The 15,963-nt window shown below is 44.8% G+C and overlaps 1 protein-coding gene across 4 annotated transcripts in view; it reads left to right on the top strand.

Annotated features, from left to right (window-relative positions):
* PCNX2 (pecanex 2) overlaps nucleotides 1-15,963 on the top strand; it is a 247,386-nt gene that overhangs the window by 70,902 nt on the left and 160,521 nt on the right. For all 4 annotated transcript variants that reach the window (XM_065589023.1, XM_065589022.1, XM_065589025.1 and 1 more), the window contains exons 14-15: nucleotides 8,307-8,417; nucleotides 10,170-10,261. In XM_065589023.1, the coding sequence (XP_065445095.1) occupies nucleotides 8,307-8,417; nucleotides 10,170-10,261 (203 nt within the window). The remainder of the gene's footprint in view (nucleotides 1-8,306; nucleotides 8,418-10,169; nucleotides 10,262-15,963) is intronic.

Genomic DNA, 15,963 nt, shown 5'->3' with positions numbered 1-15,963 from the left:
TGTAGATACAGACTAACACGGCTACCCCCTGATACTTGAATTGAGTTTGTTTCACAATCTAGTAATAAACCTTTTACAGTAATTCACTCTGCAGCTTCAGAATCACCAGTTTCTTAGTCAGACTTCCAAGTGCAAAAATTTTGGTTGATTTTATATATATATAAAATCCACACTTCTACCCCGATATAACGCTGTACCTCGGGAGCCAAAAAATCTTACCGCGTTATAGGTGAAACTGTATTATATTGAACTTGCTTTGATCCACCAGAGTGTGCAGTCCCCCCCTCCCCCCGAGTGCTGCTTTACTGTGTTATATCTGAATTCATGTTATATAGGGTCACGTTATATCGGGGTAGAGGTGTGTGTGTGTGTGTGTGTGTGTGTGTGTATGTATGTGTATAGATATATAGATATATATAGTTTCATAGTTATCAGAAATAACACAGTACTTCTGGAAAACTTTAGTTGTATATTCTATGGCCCTTCAGACAAAAGTTCATTGATTTCTCAATATACAACTCCGGAACACTTAAATATAATATACTTTGCTTGTAATTTATTATACTATGCCTTATTTTTCACTTTATGCTGTACCTATAAAGACATCTCTACACCATGAGTGAAATTCTAGCTCCATTAAAGTTAATGGCAAAACTTCCATTGTCTTCAGTATGGCTAGGATTTCACCCCGTATTATTAGCACAATCTAGAATACTGAAAACAGAAATACTTGAATATCTTCACCATTTAAAGGAACTGTTTAAGTCCAGACAGCTCCAGCAGTCTGGCAGCACAATGTGTAACCACACACAAGATCTACATTTGAATCTACATTCAGAATTCTTCATGTGGTGAAAGAATGGATTTGCTACCTCTTGAGAAGGATACAAAGTTTACCGACTTGAAGAATCCAGAAGCTTGTTATGATAACGTTATGTTTTGTGAACAGCAAGAGGTTGTCCAACTCTTTGGCCATGAGGAAATGTTGCAACATAGCTGTTGCTGTACGGAGGGAGGACTGCATTATAAAGGAAGAAAATGGTGGACGGGACTGCAGGGGTTAAGTCAATGCCCTGCATTCTCACTCAGGCAAGCCTTAGCCCTTAAACCATGATATAAAAGAAATGAGAAATTTTGGTCAGACTATGGGTGAGGAAGAGCCAGAAATGATGCTTTAGGTGCCACTAAAATAAGTAAACTTACAACAATTACCTGCTATCACAGCTAGAAAACAAGAAGAGGGTGAGATGCTTAAGGCAGCTGGCTTCTATTTTTTTATAGGTTCCAAATGCCAATATGAGTTTGTAATCCCTCTCCACCTCCCTCTTACATACAAAATATTAGGAGTGACAGAGTAGCTTGTGCTGGCGAAGGAGTGGCACTATATGTGAAAGAAAGCATAGAGTCAAATATAGTAAAAATCTTAAATGAATCAAACTGTACTATAGAATCTGTATGGATAGAAATTCCATGCTTGAATAATAAGAGCATAGCAGTAGGAATATGCTACCGACAACCTGACCAGGATGGAGACTATGAAATGCTCTGGGAGATGAGATGCTATACAAATAGACAACTCAATAATAATGGTGGATTTCTGCTATTCTCATATTGACTGGGTATATGTCACTTCAAGACAGGTTACAGAAATAAAGTTTCTGGACACCATTAATGACTGCTTCTTGGAGCAGCTAATTCTGGAACCCACAAGCGGAAAGCCAATTCCTGATTTAGTCCTAAGTGGAGCACAGGATATGTACAAGAAGTGAATATAACTGAACCACGCAGTAGTAGCAACCATAATATAATTAAATTTAACATCCTTAGAGGGGGGGAACCCACCACAGTAGCATTTAACTTCATAAAGGGGAATTACACAAAAATGAAGAAACTAGTTAAACAGAAATTAAAAGGAACAGCCACAAGAATGAAATGCCTGCAAGTTGCAGGGAAACTTTTTAAAAACACCACAATAGAGGCTCACATTAAATACCCCAAATTATAAAGAATAGTAAGGACCAAAAAAAGTCACCATGGCTAAACAGAGTAAAACAAGTGACTAGAGGCATAAAGGCATCCTTTAAAAATTGGAAGTCAAATCCTACTGAGGAAAATAGAAAAGAGCATAAACTCTGGCAAGTCAAGTGTAATTAGGCAGGCCGAGGGAGGGATAGCTCAGTGGTTCGAGCATTGGCCTGCTAAACGCAGGGTTGTGAGTTCAATCCTTGAGGGGGCCACTTAGGGATCTGGGGCAAAAATCAGTACTTGGTCCTGCTAGTGAAGGCAGGGGGCTGGACTCGATGACCTTTCAAGGTCCCTTCCAGTTCTATGAGATAGGTATATCTCCATATATTAAAAGAATTTGAAGAGCAATAAGCAAAAACTAACAGCTTTTTTTTAAAGTACATCAGAAGCAGGAAACAGTCAGTGGGGCCACTGGATGATCCAGGAGATAAAGGAGCACTCAAGGAAGACAAGGCCATTGCAGAGAAACTAAATGAATTCTTTGCATCTGTCGTCACTGCAGAAGATGTGAGGGAGATTCCTACACCTGAGCCATTCTTTTTAGGTGACCAGTCCTGAGGAACTGTACCAAATTGAGTTTTCAATAGAAGAGATTTTGGAACAAACTGATAAATAAAATAGTAGTAAATCACCAGAAACAGATGGTATTTACCTAAGAGTTCTGAAGGAACTCAAATGTGAAATTGCAGAACTACTAACTGCAATGTAACCTATCACTTAAATCAGTTTCTGTACCAGATGACTGGAGGATAGCTAATGTGATGCCAATTTTTTTAAAAGGTGATCCTGGCAATTACAGACCAGGAAGCCTAACTTCAGTACCAGGAAAATTGGTTGAAACTATAGTGAATAACAGAAATATCAGACCTAGATGAACATGATTTGTTTTGGAAGAGTCAACAAGGCTCTGTAAAGGGGAAATCATGTCTCACCAATCTATTAGAATTCTTTGAGGGGGTCACAAACATGTGGACATGGATGATCCAGTGGATATAGTGTACTTGGACTTTCAGAAAGCCTTTGACAAGGTCTCCCACCAAAGGCTCTTAAGCAAACTAAGCAATGATGGGATAAGAGGGAATGACATTTCATGGATCTGAAATTGATTACAAGACAGGAAACAAAGGGCAGGAATAAAAAGTCAGTTTTCAGAATAGAGAAAGGTAGATAGCAGTGTCACCCAGGGATCTGCATTGGGATCAAAGCTGTTCAACATATACATAAATGGTCTGGAAAAAGGGTTAAACAGTGAGGTGGCAAAGTTTGCAGATGATACAAAGTTACTCAAGATAGTAAAGTCCAAAGCAGACTGCGAAGAGTTACAAAGGGATCTCACAGCACTATGTGACTGGGCAACAAAATGGCAGATGAAATTCACCATTGATAAATACAAAATTATGCATATTGGAAAATAATCTCAACTATACATACAAAGTGATGGGGAGTTAATTAGCTATTAGCACTCAAGAAAGGGATCTTGGAGTGATTATGGAGAGTTCTCTAAAAACATCCGCTCAATGTGCAGCAGCAGTCAAAAAAGCTAACAATGTTAGGAACCATTAGGAAAGGGATAGTTGAGAAGATAGTAAATATCATAATGCCTCTATATAAATCCATGGTATGCCCACACATGGAATACTGTATGCAAGTCTGGTCACCCCATCTCAAAAAAGATATATTAGAAATGGAAAAGATACAGAGAAAGCCAACAAAAAATGATAAGGGGTATGGAACAGCTTCCGTATGAGGAGAGAGTAAAAAAACTGGGATTGTTCAGCTTGGAAAAGAGACGACTATGGGGTGATATGATAGAGGTCTTTAAATTCATGACTGGTGTGGAGAAAGTGAATAATCGGAAGTGTTATTTACTTCTTTTCATGACACAAGAACCAGGGGGGTCACCCAATGAAATTATCAGGCAACAAGTTTAAAACACACAAAAGGAAGTACTTCTCCACACTACGTACAGTCAACCTATGGAACTTGTTGCTAGGGGACGTTGTGAAGGCCAAAACTATAACTGGATTTAAAAAAGAATTAGATAAATTCATGGAGGATAGGTCCATCAATGGCTATTAGCCAAGATGGTCAAGGATGCAACCCTATGGTCTGGGTGTCCCTAGGCCTCAGACTGCCAGATGCTGGGAGTGGATGACAGGGGATGGATCACTTGATGATTGCCCTGTTCTGTTCATTACTTTTGAAGCACCTGGCATTGGCCACTGCCAGAAGACAGGATGCTGGGCTAGATGGACTGTTGGTCTGACCCAGTATGGCCATTCTGATGTTCTTATAGCAGATCATCTTTTATCTATGTCTGTTACCTCTAGCAATAACTGAGCTTCTGTGGGAGGTAGGGGGACGCCTTTCTGAATGTTCTCTTCAGCTCCCTTTGTAAGAAAAGATTATTCCTCATCCAAAGGAATCCCCCCTCCTACCCTCTATTCTAGAATAAAGCTAATTAGCTCTCAGTTCCTGCAAACAGGCCAGGTATTTGGATTACTAGCCTTTAAATACTAGCTCTTGATAAAACCACATGCTTTATTTTAACCAATTACAAACAAAAATACTTGCACCAAAATTGCCACTGGTTACCATGGTATTTTAAATCAAAATGCATATGAAAACCCCACCTTCTATTACTGTATTGGAGGGAGCCTCCAAACTTCATGTGAAAATAGCAGTGTTCCAGCTCTCGGAGCTGGAGGTGTTGCATGTGCAAACACGCATTACTACTTAAACAAGAAGGTGCTAGGTACTTTTAAGAATGCATTGTATTCCAGCCCCCTCTGGGATTCATAATTCAACTTTAATTGTGTAACTAGCCTTTCTTAATGGTCTGCTCTTCCTAGGAGAAACCAGAAAATTCCTATATCCAGTCCTCTTAAAGGCAAGGGCCTTTGAAACATCCCTTTCCCAGGCTACTCTCTGACACAGGATAAGATTAACATGTTTTAGGATTACTCCAGGGAGCATCAAAGAGGGAGTGAGATGGCAAGATTGCTCTTGACAGCCAGCCTCCCTCACCCCCTCTCTCATACTCACACCCCTTCATTCACACACTCGCCTCTGACACATTGGCAGTGAGTTCTATTTCCTGTCCTATTAATTACTCCCCCGCCCCCATCCAGGCTGTTCTTGGGTCACAATAGTTAGAGAAATCATTTAGCCTTCAAACTAGTAATATCAAGCTAGCTATAAAGTGGTCCCCTTGCCTCACAGCGAGGATCTCTTTCTCTTATCAGTGCTGGGCTTCTGCAAAACCCTCCTTGTAATCACTGAATTTCAAGTGATCTTGAAATGTTTGGTCTGGGGGACCAAAAATCTCTGTGATCAAATGGAGGGATCCAGATAACTCTAGGTAGTTTGACATCTTTACCATTGCTTTTCCTCAATACCAATCCAAGAATAGCTTGGCATGACTAGAAAAAGGAGAGAGGAGAGAAGTAAAGGTAGCAAATGTTGTAAGCTGGCGGGGGCAAACTTTTTGGCCCGAGGCCCACATCGGGGTTGCACAACTGTATGGAGGGCCGGGTAGGGAAGGCTGTGCCTCCCCAAACAGCCTGCCCCCTGCCCCCTATCACTTTCCACCCCCTGACAGCCCCCCTCAGAACTTCCAACCCATCCAACCCCCCCTGTTCCCTGACTGCCCTCCCAACCTCTATCCACATCCCCACCCCCTGACAGGCTCCCCGGGACTCCCACTCCCAACCCTCCCTGTTCCCCATCCTTTGATCGCCCCCACAGAACCTCCACCCCATCCAACCGCCCCCTCCTTCCTGACTGCCCCCCAGAACCCTCCACTCCCTTACCCAACCCCACCGCTCCCCACCCCTTACCAGCAGCAGGAGCTCGCAGCCGCCTGGCCAGAGCCAGCTGCACTCCCCACGCTGACCAGCAGGAGCAGCGGGCCAGAGTGCGGCTTGCGCGGCAGAATGGCTGCAGGGGAAGGGGAACAGCGGGGGAGGGGCTGGGTACTAGGCTCCCTGGCTGGGAGCTCAGGGGCCGGGCAGGAGGGTCTCGCGGGCCGGATGTGGCCCACGAGCCGTAGTTTGCACACGTCTGTTATAAGCCCTCTCAATGGCATTTACAAGCAAGAGATGGAGAACATGATATTTCTGCATGCTTTTATGTATATGCAATTTTTGTTAGTGCTAGGATACCACGGTGATGGGCACATTATAAATACCAGCATAGGTGTTCAGTTCATTGAGCTGTGTCACACCAACCCTAAAGCACTTATACTTTTTCTCAGAGGGGTAGCCATGTTAGTCTGTATGGTTAGTCTTTAAGGTGCCACCAGACTCCTCGTTGTTTTTATACTTTTTTTGCGTCTGACCCCTGAGCTTGTCCTATCTCTTCTGTGTTTGAATTCTTCAGCAGGAGTTATGAAACTAGATACTTGTAGGATAATATGATAGGTGAAGAAGCATTAATATATGCAGTCAGCTCTAACAGAGCATATTGCTACATTATTTTAACCCAGCAAGATATATTATCAAGAAGGACTGTAAGTAAAATGGGATAATTGGAATATAGCAAAGAAAACAAATATCATTGGTAATGTTTGGTTTTGTTTTAAAAGTCAGTATGGAAATAAGAGAAACGTCAGCAGTTTGTTGGATTTAAGTATTATCAGGACAAATGAGAAAAAAATGCAGACAGCCCAGCATGTATAACTAATAAATATATGCTTGTTCACAGGGAAAATTGCCAGGAACAGCAGAACATTTTTCTGTAAGAAATGGGGCAAACAATCCATGCAATTTGCAACACAATTTTTCACAGTCTCCCAATGGCCTTGTTAACATAACTATCAGATTGGTTTTTCTTTGACTAAAACTGTAATCTGCCGTGCGTTGCCCCTCTCCTTTTTAACATGGACTACAGATCATATTTTCCTTAGTTCCTTATGATGCAGTTTCAATTTGACTCGTGTTGGCAGCAATTCATGCGCTGCTCTTTTGCCATACCCTCTCCTTTTATTTCCCCAGGTCTTACCAAGAAAATCTCTTCTTCAGAATCTGCTTATCTCATTTTTTTTAACATACTGTTATTTCTATCTTGTTTCTTTCCCCCTCATTTTGTTTGTTCTGCAGCACTCTGAATATTTCATTTCTTGCTTCTCTAAATTTACTATGCCACCTGAATATGTCTGGCTTCAGCTTCCCGCATCACTGATTATCTTCACCCATCCCAGTGGTGTTGCTTACACAGGGCTTGATCGCGCAAGGTGCTGAGAATTCAGGCTAGGATCCAGCACAGTGTTTAAGCATGTGATTAAATTTAACCATATGAATAGTCCCGTTGAAGTTAGTGAGACTGTTCATCTGCTTAAAGTTAAGCATGTGCTTAAATGCTTTGCTAGATCATGGCCAGCATGCGCTGTACCTTGCAGGATTGAGCCCACAGAGACAGCAGTGATGTGATCAGAACACAAGACAGGAAGCACAGACCCTGAGTACTAATCCTGCTTCCTTTGACCATGGGAAAGTCACTTAAAGTGAGGGACCGCTCTGAAAAGTGGCTATGTATAAATGGCACCTTCTTACTCAATAGATCAGCTTGCCTTTGAATATTTTTTTTTACTATTTAAATAAGTTTCTGGTTTTTAATTCTGGCCATTCTGCAGAGTCAAGGCAGCTATGAGAGAGTGAGCTGGATTCTATTCTGGCTCACACATCATCAGCAGAACTGGTAACTAACTTCCAGTTACAGAATCTTTATTGATGATGATGCATGTATTATCCAGAGCTCAGTAATTCCAGGTTGAGTTTGCAGAGCCCTCAAGTTAAGGAAAAAAATATTTTTTACTTTTAAATTGAACAGAATTGATCTTAAAAGTGGTTGAGAAATGGTAAATGGAGACTACATTATGCCATTTTCCCCCGGTCACTTTTCAAAGTAGAACTGAACTTTAACTCTTTGTGTATTAGTTTATATATCTGTAAAACAGGAAATAATATTTACCTCAGGCGGTTGTGAGAAATAATGTTGATAAAATGCTTTGGAGGATAAATAGGTTTGTATGAATTCTTCATAGCTAGCGCTACCTATTATTGCTTTTAGAGAAACATTAAATATAAATAAATTTAAATAATTAAATGCCAGCAAAATGTAACCATTGTTCCTAACATCAAAATCTATGCAGAAAGCATTAAAATATAATGGAAAAGTAACTTATCTCAGTTTGAGGCAACTTCTCTCTGTTTTTCATACAAATATGTTCAGTTATTGTGACATTCAAATATGTGCTAACATACATCTTGTTTTAATTTCAGTGTTTTTGTATTGCTTCCCTGCAATTTCTCTTCTTGGCCTTTTCCCTCAAATCAACACCTTTTGTATATATCTCTTGGAACAAATAGACATGTTGCTTTTTGGTGGTTCTGGTAAGTAGTTTATTGTAGCCTGAGCTCATCTGTTCATGCCCACAGCCATAAATTAAGCTGGGTTGTACTGCACATTTTGAGGCCTCATTCACACTACAATTGAAACAGTGCTAGTGACAGCCATGCAGGGCCGGGGCCGGTGCAAGGAAGTTTCGTGCCCTAGGCGAAATTTCCACCTTGCGCCCCCCCCCCAGCCCTGCAGCAGCTCCCCAACCCCCCCGCCCTGATGCGCCCACCCCCACCCCCCCCGTGTGGCAGCTCCCCACCCTAGCTCACCTCTGCTCCGCCTCATCCCCGAGCACGCCGCCCCCGCTCTAATTCTCCTCCCCTCCCAGGCTTGCGGCGCCAAACAGCTGATTGGTGCCGCAAGCCTGGGAGGCGGGAGAAGTGGAGCAGCGATGGCATGCTCGGGGAGGGGGCGTAGCGGAGATGAGCTGGGGTAGGGAGCCCTGCGGCAGCTCCACCCCACCCCACCCTGAGGCACCCCCCCACCCCGTGGCAGCTCCCCACCCCCCCAGCCCGGGGAGCCGTGTGACAGCTCCCCACCCCAGCTCACCTCTGCTCCACCTCCTCCCCGAGCATGCCACCCCTGCTCTAATTCTGCTCCCCTCCCAGGCTTGCGGTGCCAAACAGCTGATTGGCGCCGCAAGCCTGGGAGGTGGGAGAAGTAGAGTGGCCACTGCGCTGGGGGAGGGAGTCTGAGCCACACGTGTCAGCGCGCCGCCGGCAGCCCAGCCCAGGAATGCTGTAAAAAAAAATTGGGGGCACCGCTTTTTGGTGCCCCCAAATCTTGGCGCCCTAGGCAACCGCCTAGTTTGCCTTAATGCAGTCACGCAGTTACACATGATTTCTTGCATATGGACGAGGATTTTTTCTGAGAACAGCAGTACTTAAACTGTGTGTTAGACTATGAACCACTCCCATAGAAATGTTTTTAGCTTGTGTAACATGATCCTTGGTAAAACTTAAATCCTTTTCCATATGAGGGAAAACATGTTAGAAGCATGGTGATTTCTGTCATCATTTCAAGTACAGTATGGATAAGCCCAAAAAGAGAAAGGGACTATTTCGTAATTCCCCCTTTCCCCCAGCTCAAATAAGAAAAAAAAATCATATGGCTAAAACTACCATATGCATCTGGGGTAGCTTTTCTTTAACTTCTTGACTCTTGAATAATGTAGCAGATCTGAGGGCAAAACATGTTGGGTAAAACCCCGACCCCATCAAAGTCAAGGGAAGTTTTGCTCCGACTTCCATGGAGCCAGAATTTCACCTGGTGAGAGTGCTACCAAATATGCTGACTTTTTTTTTTTCCCCCCCCATTTTGTTTTTTGTTTCGGAGGAATGCTGCAATGGAATTCAGCAGTATAAGGGTTAACGCATTTTAAAGCAGCATCCTTCCTTTCCTCCTCTTCAAAAATGAAAAAAGGATAGGCGGCAACATTTTGGCAGGGCATATAAATATAAAATATAAAAAATAATAGACCTTTAGGGTGAAATCCTGGTCCCGCTAACGTCAATGGCAAAACTCCCATTGATTTAGTGAGGCCAGAATTTCACCCTTAATCTCTTGAGGAACTTGTTTAACTGATCAAAATATTGAAGGCTTTCTTTATACAAAGAAAGAGAATAACACTATGATACAAGATTTCTATTAATTAAATTCTGGTTGAGCGAATCCTTTTTTGTTTTTCTTTTGGTTGCAGCTTGTTTCATCTAGAAAGTAACAAACTTTTGATGTCTGTATTTCAGCTGCTACTGGATTGATATCTGCCCTCTACAGTATTTCTCGAAGCTTTGTAGTTGTGATTGTACTGTATGCTTTCTGCTTCAATGCAGTGAAGGTAAGTGGGAATAACTGCGGTGGCAAAATGGACTATCCATGCTTCAGGAGATACTCTAGTTTAGTGAGTGGCTTTAGCTCTAATTTGTCGTGCGTCCATTTTATCAATTCTTATTTCCCAAAATAACTTAAAACATGTCTCACAAATGTACTTTGTATAAGCTGCTCTGTAATATTTAGAAATCTAAGTGAAATACTGGTGTAAATGTTAACCTAACACCCATTACTTCATGGAACATTGGAGTCTGGCCATCCTACCTGAAATTGTTGCATTGTGTTTTCAATACAAAGGGCCAAAAGCAGCCATGGTATAAATAGGCATGGCTCCCACCAACTTCAGTGCAAGTTACTCCTGATCATGCCCATGCTGAATTTGGTCCAAATTCTTAACAAAGACTCTGCTTTCTTTAAAAACAAAATAAAATGGCACATGCACTCCCTGCTAGGGTTACCATTCGTCCGGATTCCCCCAGACATGTCCGGCTTTTTGAGCTAAAAATAGCATCCGGGGGGAATTTGTAAATGTCCGGACTTTCCCCCACCCCCCATGCAGAGCGCGCGCGCCTAACAGGGCAGCCGGCCGGATGGTGCCATTTACATGGGGCTCCGACAGCCAGAGAGAGCCCCTCCTCCGCTTCCCCTGCAGCAGAGATCACTCCCTCCCTGCATTCGCAGATCGTGTGGAGGATGGTGTGGACTGCACTCTCAGCAAGTTTGCAGATGACACTAAACTAGGAGGCGTGGTAGATACACTAGAGGGTAGGGATCGGATACTGAGGGACCTAGACAAATTAGAGGATTGGGCCAAAAAAAACCTGATGAGGTTCAACAAGGACAAGTGCAGAGTCCTGCACTTAGGACGGAAGAATCCCATGCACTGCTACAGACTAGGGACCGAATGGCTAGGTAGCAGTTCTGCAGAAAAGGACCTAGGGGTCACAGTGGACGAGAAGCTGGATATGAGTCAACAGTGTGCTCTTGTTGCCAAGAAGTCTAACGGCATTTTGGGCTGTATAAGTAGGGGCATTGCCAGCAGATCGAGGAACGTGATCGTTCCCCTTTATTCGACATTGGTGAGGCCTCATCTGGAGTACTGTGTCCAGTTTTGGGCCCCACACTACAAGAAGGATGTGGAAAAATTGGAAAGAGTCCAGCGGAGGGCAACAAAAATGATTAGGGGTCTGGAGCACATGACTTATGAGGAGAGGCTGAGGGAACTGGGATTGTTTAGTCTCCAGAAGAGAAGAATGAGGGGGGATTTGATAGCAGCCTTCAACTACCTGAAGGGGGGTTCCAAAGAGGATGGAGCTCGGCTGTTCTCAGTGGTGGCAGATGACAGAACAAGGAGCAATGGTCTCAAGTTGCAGTGGGAGAGGTCCAGTTTGGGTATTAGGAAACACTATTTCACTAGGAGGGTGGTGAAGCACTGGAATGGGTTAACTAGGGAGGTGGTGGAGTCTCCTTCCTTGGAGGTTTTTAAGGCCCGGCTTGACAAAGCCCTGGCTGGGATGATTTAGTTGGGAATTGGTCCTGCTTTGAGTAGGGGGTTGGACTAGATGACCTCTTGAGGTCCCTTCCAACCCTGATATTCTATGATTCTATGATCGCCTCCGGCAGTCTGGAGCCCCTCTCCCGCTCCTACTCCCCTGCTGCCCAGCGTGCCGGGACGAGCGGCAGGGTAAGGGGGTCAGGGGATTGGAGAAGGGGCAGGGAGGTGCTGGAGGGGGCAGTCAAGAGACGGGGGGGGGGTCGGGAGTTCGGGGGGGGCTTTCTGGGACGGGGTGTGGATAAGGTTTTGGGCAGTCAGGGTACAGGTAGGGGGTAGGGTCCTGGGGGGCAGTTAGGGTGGGGGGGGTCTTAGGAGGGGGCAGTTAGGGGACAAGGAACAAGGAGGCTTAGATAGGGGGTGGGGTTCTGGAGGGCAGTTAGGAGCAGGGGTCCCAGGAGGGGGCAGTCAGGGGACAAGGAGTGGTGAGGGGGTTGGGAGTTCTGGGGGTGGGGCTGGCAGGGGTGGGGAGAGGGATCGGAGCAGTCAGAGGACAGGGCGCAGAGGGGTTTAGATGGGTCGGGAGTTCTGGGGGGGCTGTCAGGGGATGGGGAGTGGTTGGATGGGGCGTGGGAGTCCCAGGGGTCTGTGTGGGGGTGGGGGTGTGCATAAGGGTTGGGGCAGTCAGGGTACAGGTAGGGGGTAGGGTCCTAGAGGGTCAGTTACGATGGGGTCTCAGGAGGGGGCAGTCAGGGGACAAGAGGCAGGGAGGCTTAGGTAGGGGGTGGAGTCCTGGGGGGCAGTTAGGGGCAGGGGTCCCAGGAGGGGGCAGTCAGGGGACAAGGAGCGGGGGGAGGGTTGGGGGTTCTGAGGGTGGCGGGAAGTGGGAGGGAGTGGAAGGGGCAGGGACGGGGCTAGGATAGGACAGGGGCGGGACTAGGGCAGGGCTCCTCTCATCCTCTTTTTTGCTTGCTGAAATATGGTAACCCTACTCCCCGCCCCCAAGCAACTTCCCTCCCCCTTTTTTAAATTACAACAGCATGCAGTACAGTTGCTCTAATTTTGAGCTTGTTATATTTTCTACAGAACATTGTTAGGCTACATGTACACTGCAAAAAACACAAAACAAAACTGATGGCAGTGAGTCTCAAAGCCTGGATCATCTGACTAAGGCTCACAGGGCTCAAAAAAGCAGTGTTGATGTTTCCACTCGGGCTGGAGCCTGGGCTCTGAAACCCTCCCCTCTCAGTGAGTTTCAGAGCCTGAACTCCAGCCCAAGTGGGAATGTCTATACTGCTATTTTGAGCCCCATTGCATGAGCCCGAGTCAGTTAGCCCGAACACTGAGACTCTCTGCCATTGGTGTTTTTTTTGTGGTGTCGATGTACCCGTAATTATGGTGGCTACTAACACTATACTGTAATTAAGAATCTGTCTATATTTCCATTGTTAAACCTGTTTCGGGGGGGGGGTAGTATTGAGCCCTAAAAATATGGCCCATATTGAAATTTGGCCTACAAAGTCTAGAGTCAAAAATGAATTTATATAGGATATATATAATTTCTCTAATACCACACAGCCCCTTTCCTTCTCATTTGGCAATGCTTATGTTGCAGAAGTAGAGGAAAATAGGTGTTTTAATTTTTTTTGTAATTTTGTGCTTGGTATAATTAATTTTTTTTATGATCAGATTGTGTGTGTCCTCTGTAATTTTTGATGTGTCATTTAAACAAACAAACTTTGGAGGTGAAATCCTGGTTCCATTTAAGTCAGTGGTAAAATTCTGGTTGACCTCAGGATTTCACCCTAGATCTCGTGAGATAAAAACAAACTCTTTTTCCTTAATGTTTTTATAGTACTATATAGCAGGCTCAATACCTGATTATTGCACCTGTCAAATATCTGTGGAGTGGTGCTTTAAAGATGTAGGAAGGTGTGAGATACATCTTCAAGCAGCTCTCAGCACCCTTCTAGGCCAGAGGTTTTCAACCAGGGGGTCCGTGGCTCTCCTGGGGGCAGGGGGGGGGGGGGGCGGAGTGTGACCAGGTTTCAAGGCATTCGCCAAAATAAACTAGAGAGCAGGGCTGATGTCAGCATTAGGGGCCCATGGCAGAAAGCTGAAGCCCGAGCCCCGTCTCCTGGAGCTGAGCAACTTAGCTTCACGGGGCCCGATGTGGTGTGGGGCCCCAGGCAATTGCTCAGATTGCTACCCCCTAATGCTGGCCATGACTTTTAATCTACTGGATATGCAGAAAAACAGTTGTGGCACAGGTGGGCCACGGAGCTTTTATAACATGTGTGTGTGTGGGGGGGGGGGGGGCCTCTGAAAGCAAAAGTTTGAGAACTCCTGTGCTAGGCAATAGTGATTCTACTACTGAAAAATCTGAGGGTATGTCTACCCTACAGCGGTGCAGCAATGGTGCTGCAGGTATGCTGCTGTAGTGTAGATGCTTCCTACGTCAACAGTAGGGGTTTCCCCATCAATTTAGGTAATCCACCTCTCTGAGAAGGTGGTAGCATCTACAGTGGCGGTTAGGTCGACCTAACTACATCGCCCAAGGGGTGACATTTTTCACAGCACTGAACAATGTAGCTCGGTGGACCTATGTTTTAGGTGTAGATGGGGCTTTTGTCCCTGTCCCCCCCAAGTATGTGTAAATGAAGGGTGAAATTGTGCACGTTCCAAAACAGCAAAAGGAGAATCATGTTGACACAAAGTCTAACAGCTCATACAGAGGACTTACGGAACTTTCATAGGTGTTGTTAATCAGTGAACACATGTGCAGTTAAGGTATATTGCAGTGCCCCACTTAAAACGTTAGCCTACAGGTACTGCTGTCCCCAATCCTCTATTGTACTGATTATAGTAATATTGCTTTCACCTGGCCCACTTCCATGATGCTAGAAAACTTTCCCAATCCCTGCATCACTGTCACCAGTTCCCAACTCTATGAATGGGTCTGGAACTGGCAGTTGGGAGCAGGGCTGGCGCAACCCATTAGATGACGTAGGCGGTTGCCTAGGGCACTAACATTTGGGGGGGTGGCGACCGTGGCGGCCGGATCTTTGGCCGCCCTGGTCGTCAGCGGTATTTCGGGGGCGGGACCTTCCGCTGCCTAGGGCGGCAAAAAAGCTGGCGGCGCTCCTGGTTGGGAGGAGGGTTGGGTCAGAGCCATGTGCGGAGAGCAGATTTTGAGGCGCCAAATAGCAGGAAACCGGTCGTGTGGAGGAGCACTTTTGGGGATGGAAGTTGTTGTAGGTGTCTGGGAAACGGTCAGGTCTCTTATGAAGATGGAAAAGGAAGGATCGGTAGGGTAGGGGAGAGTCAGGGAGGTTGTGAGGTGGAAAGTTTAAAAATAGCTTTTGTAAATAGCATTAGGGAAAAGCCTTTTACAATATTTCCCCGTTTATACAACTCTTTCTTTTTCAGCATATTAGTTTAAATTACAACATGCAGGTGGCTTTGCAGATAAGCAGTCTTGCCCATGGGTTAGACTTCAAACTGCTTAGAAATACGCTTATAATGCTACCCTGAAGTTGGAGAGTGCTGTGAGAGATTTACAAGATATCTGCTGTAAATTACCCATGTTAAGTGCAGACTTTCTCTTCACACAGAAAAATTATGCCTAATTTGAATTTTTATTGTACTGTTCTCCTGAAGATATTTATAAGCAGAATAATTTAAAGCATATAGAGATAATTCCACTTGGTTTGGCTCATAACCTTAGTCCACTAGGGTTTTAAAAGTCTCATACATCTTTCCTTTATATAACATGAAAGGAGCACTGGCATAAACTTCCCTTGTTCCCAAGTCTCACCTAAATCGTTTTGTCTCTTTATGCAATTACCTAGACTATTGTAAGGGAATGATTCTTCCATTCTTATTCATGAGTAGTACCTGACATTGTGAGTAACCCCATTGACTTCAGTGAGACTATTTGTGGAGGAAGGGTACTAATTCAACTTAAGGGAGGGCAGCAGAATGTGGTCCTAAATAGTGACCATTGTGAAATGTGTGCTTATGCCTGTGTCAGAAGCAAAGTAGTATTTCTTTACAGGTAGTGGACTTGATTCTTGAGTCATACTGAAATCATTAGTATAACAGTGCACACTCACCTCTTGTGAGCGCCTCTTATGATCTGGGTGCAAACCTGCACGCTCTCTGTTCAAGGGGCTCCCTGTCAGCTGTTGCCGTCATCAAGTGGGTCTTCAGTGGCT

This window comes from Chrysemys picta, chromosome 3 (genome assembly GCF_011386835.1).
Source record: "Chrysemys picta bellii isolate R12L10 chromosome 3, ASM1138683v2, whole genome shotgun sequence".
Taxonomy (NCBI): domain Eukaryota; kingdom Metazoa; phylum Chordata; order Testudines; family Emydidae; genus Chrysemys; species Chrysemys picta.
Note: the sequence above shows the minus strand (reverse complement) of the source record. Positions and strands in the feature narration are given on the sequence as shown.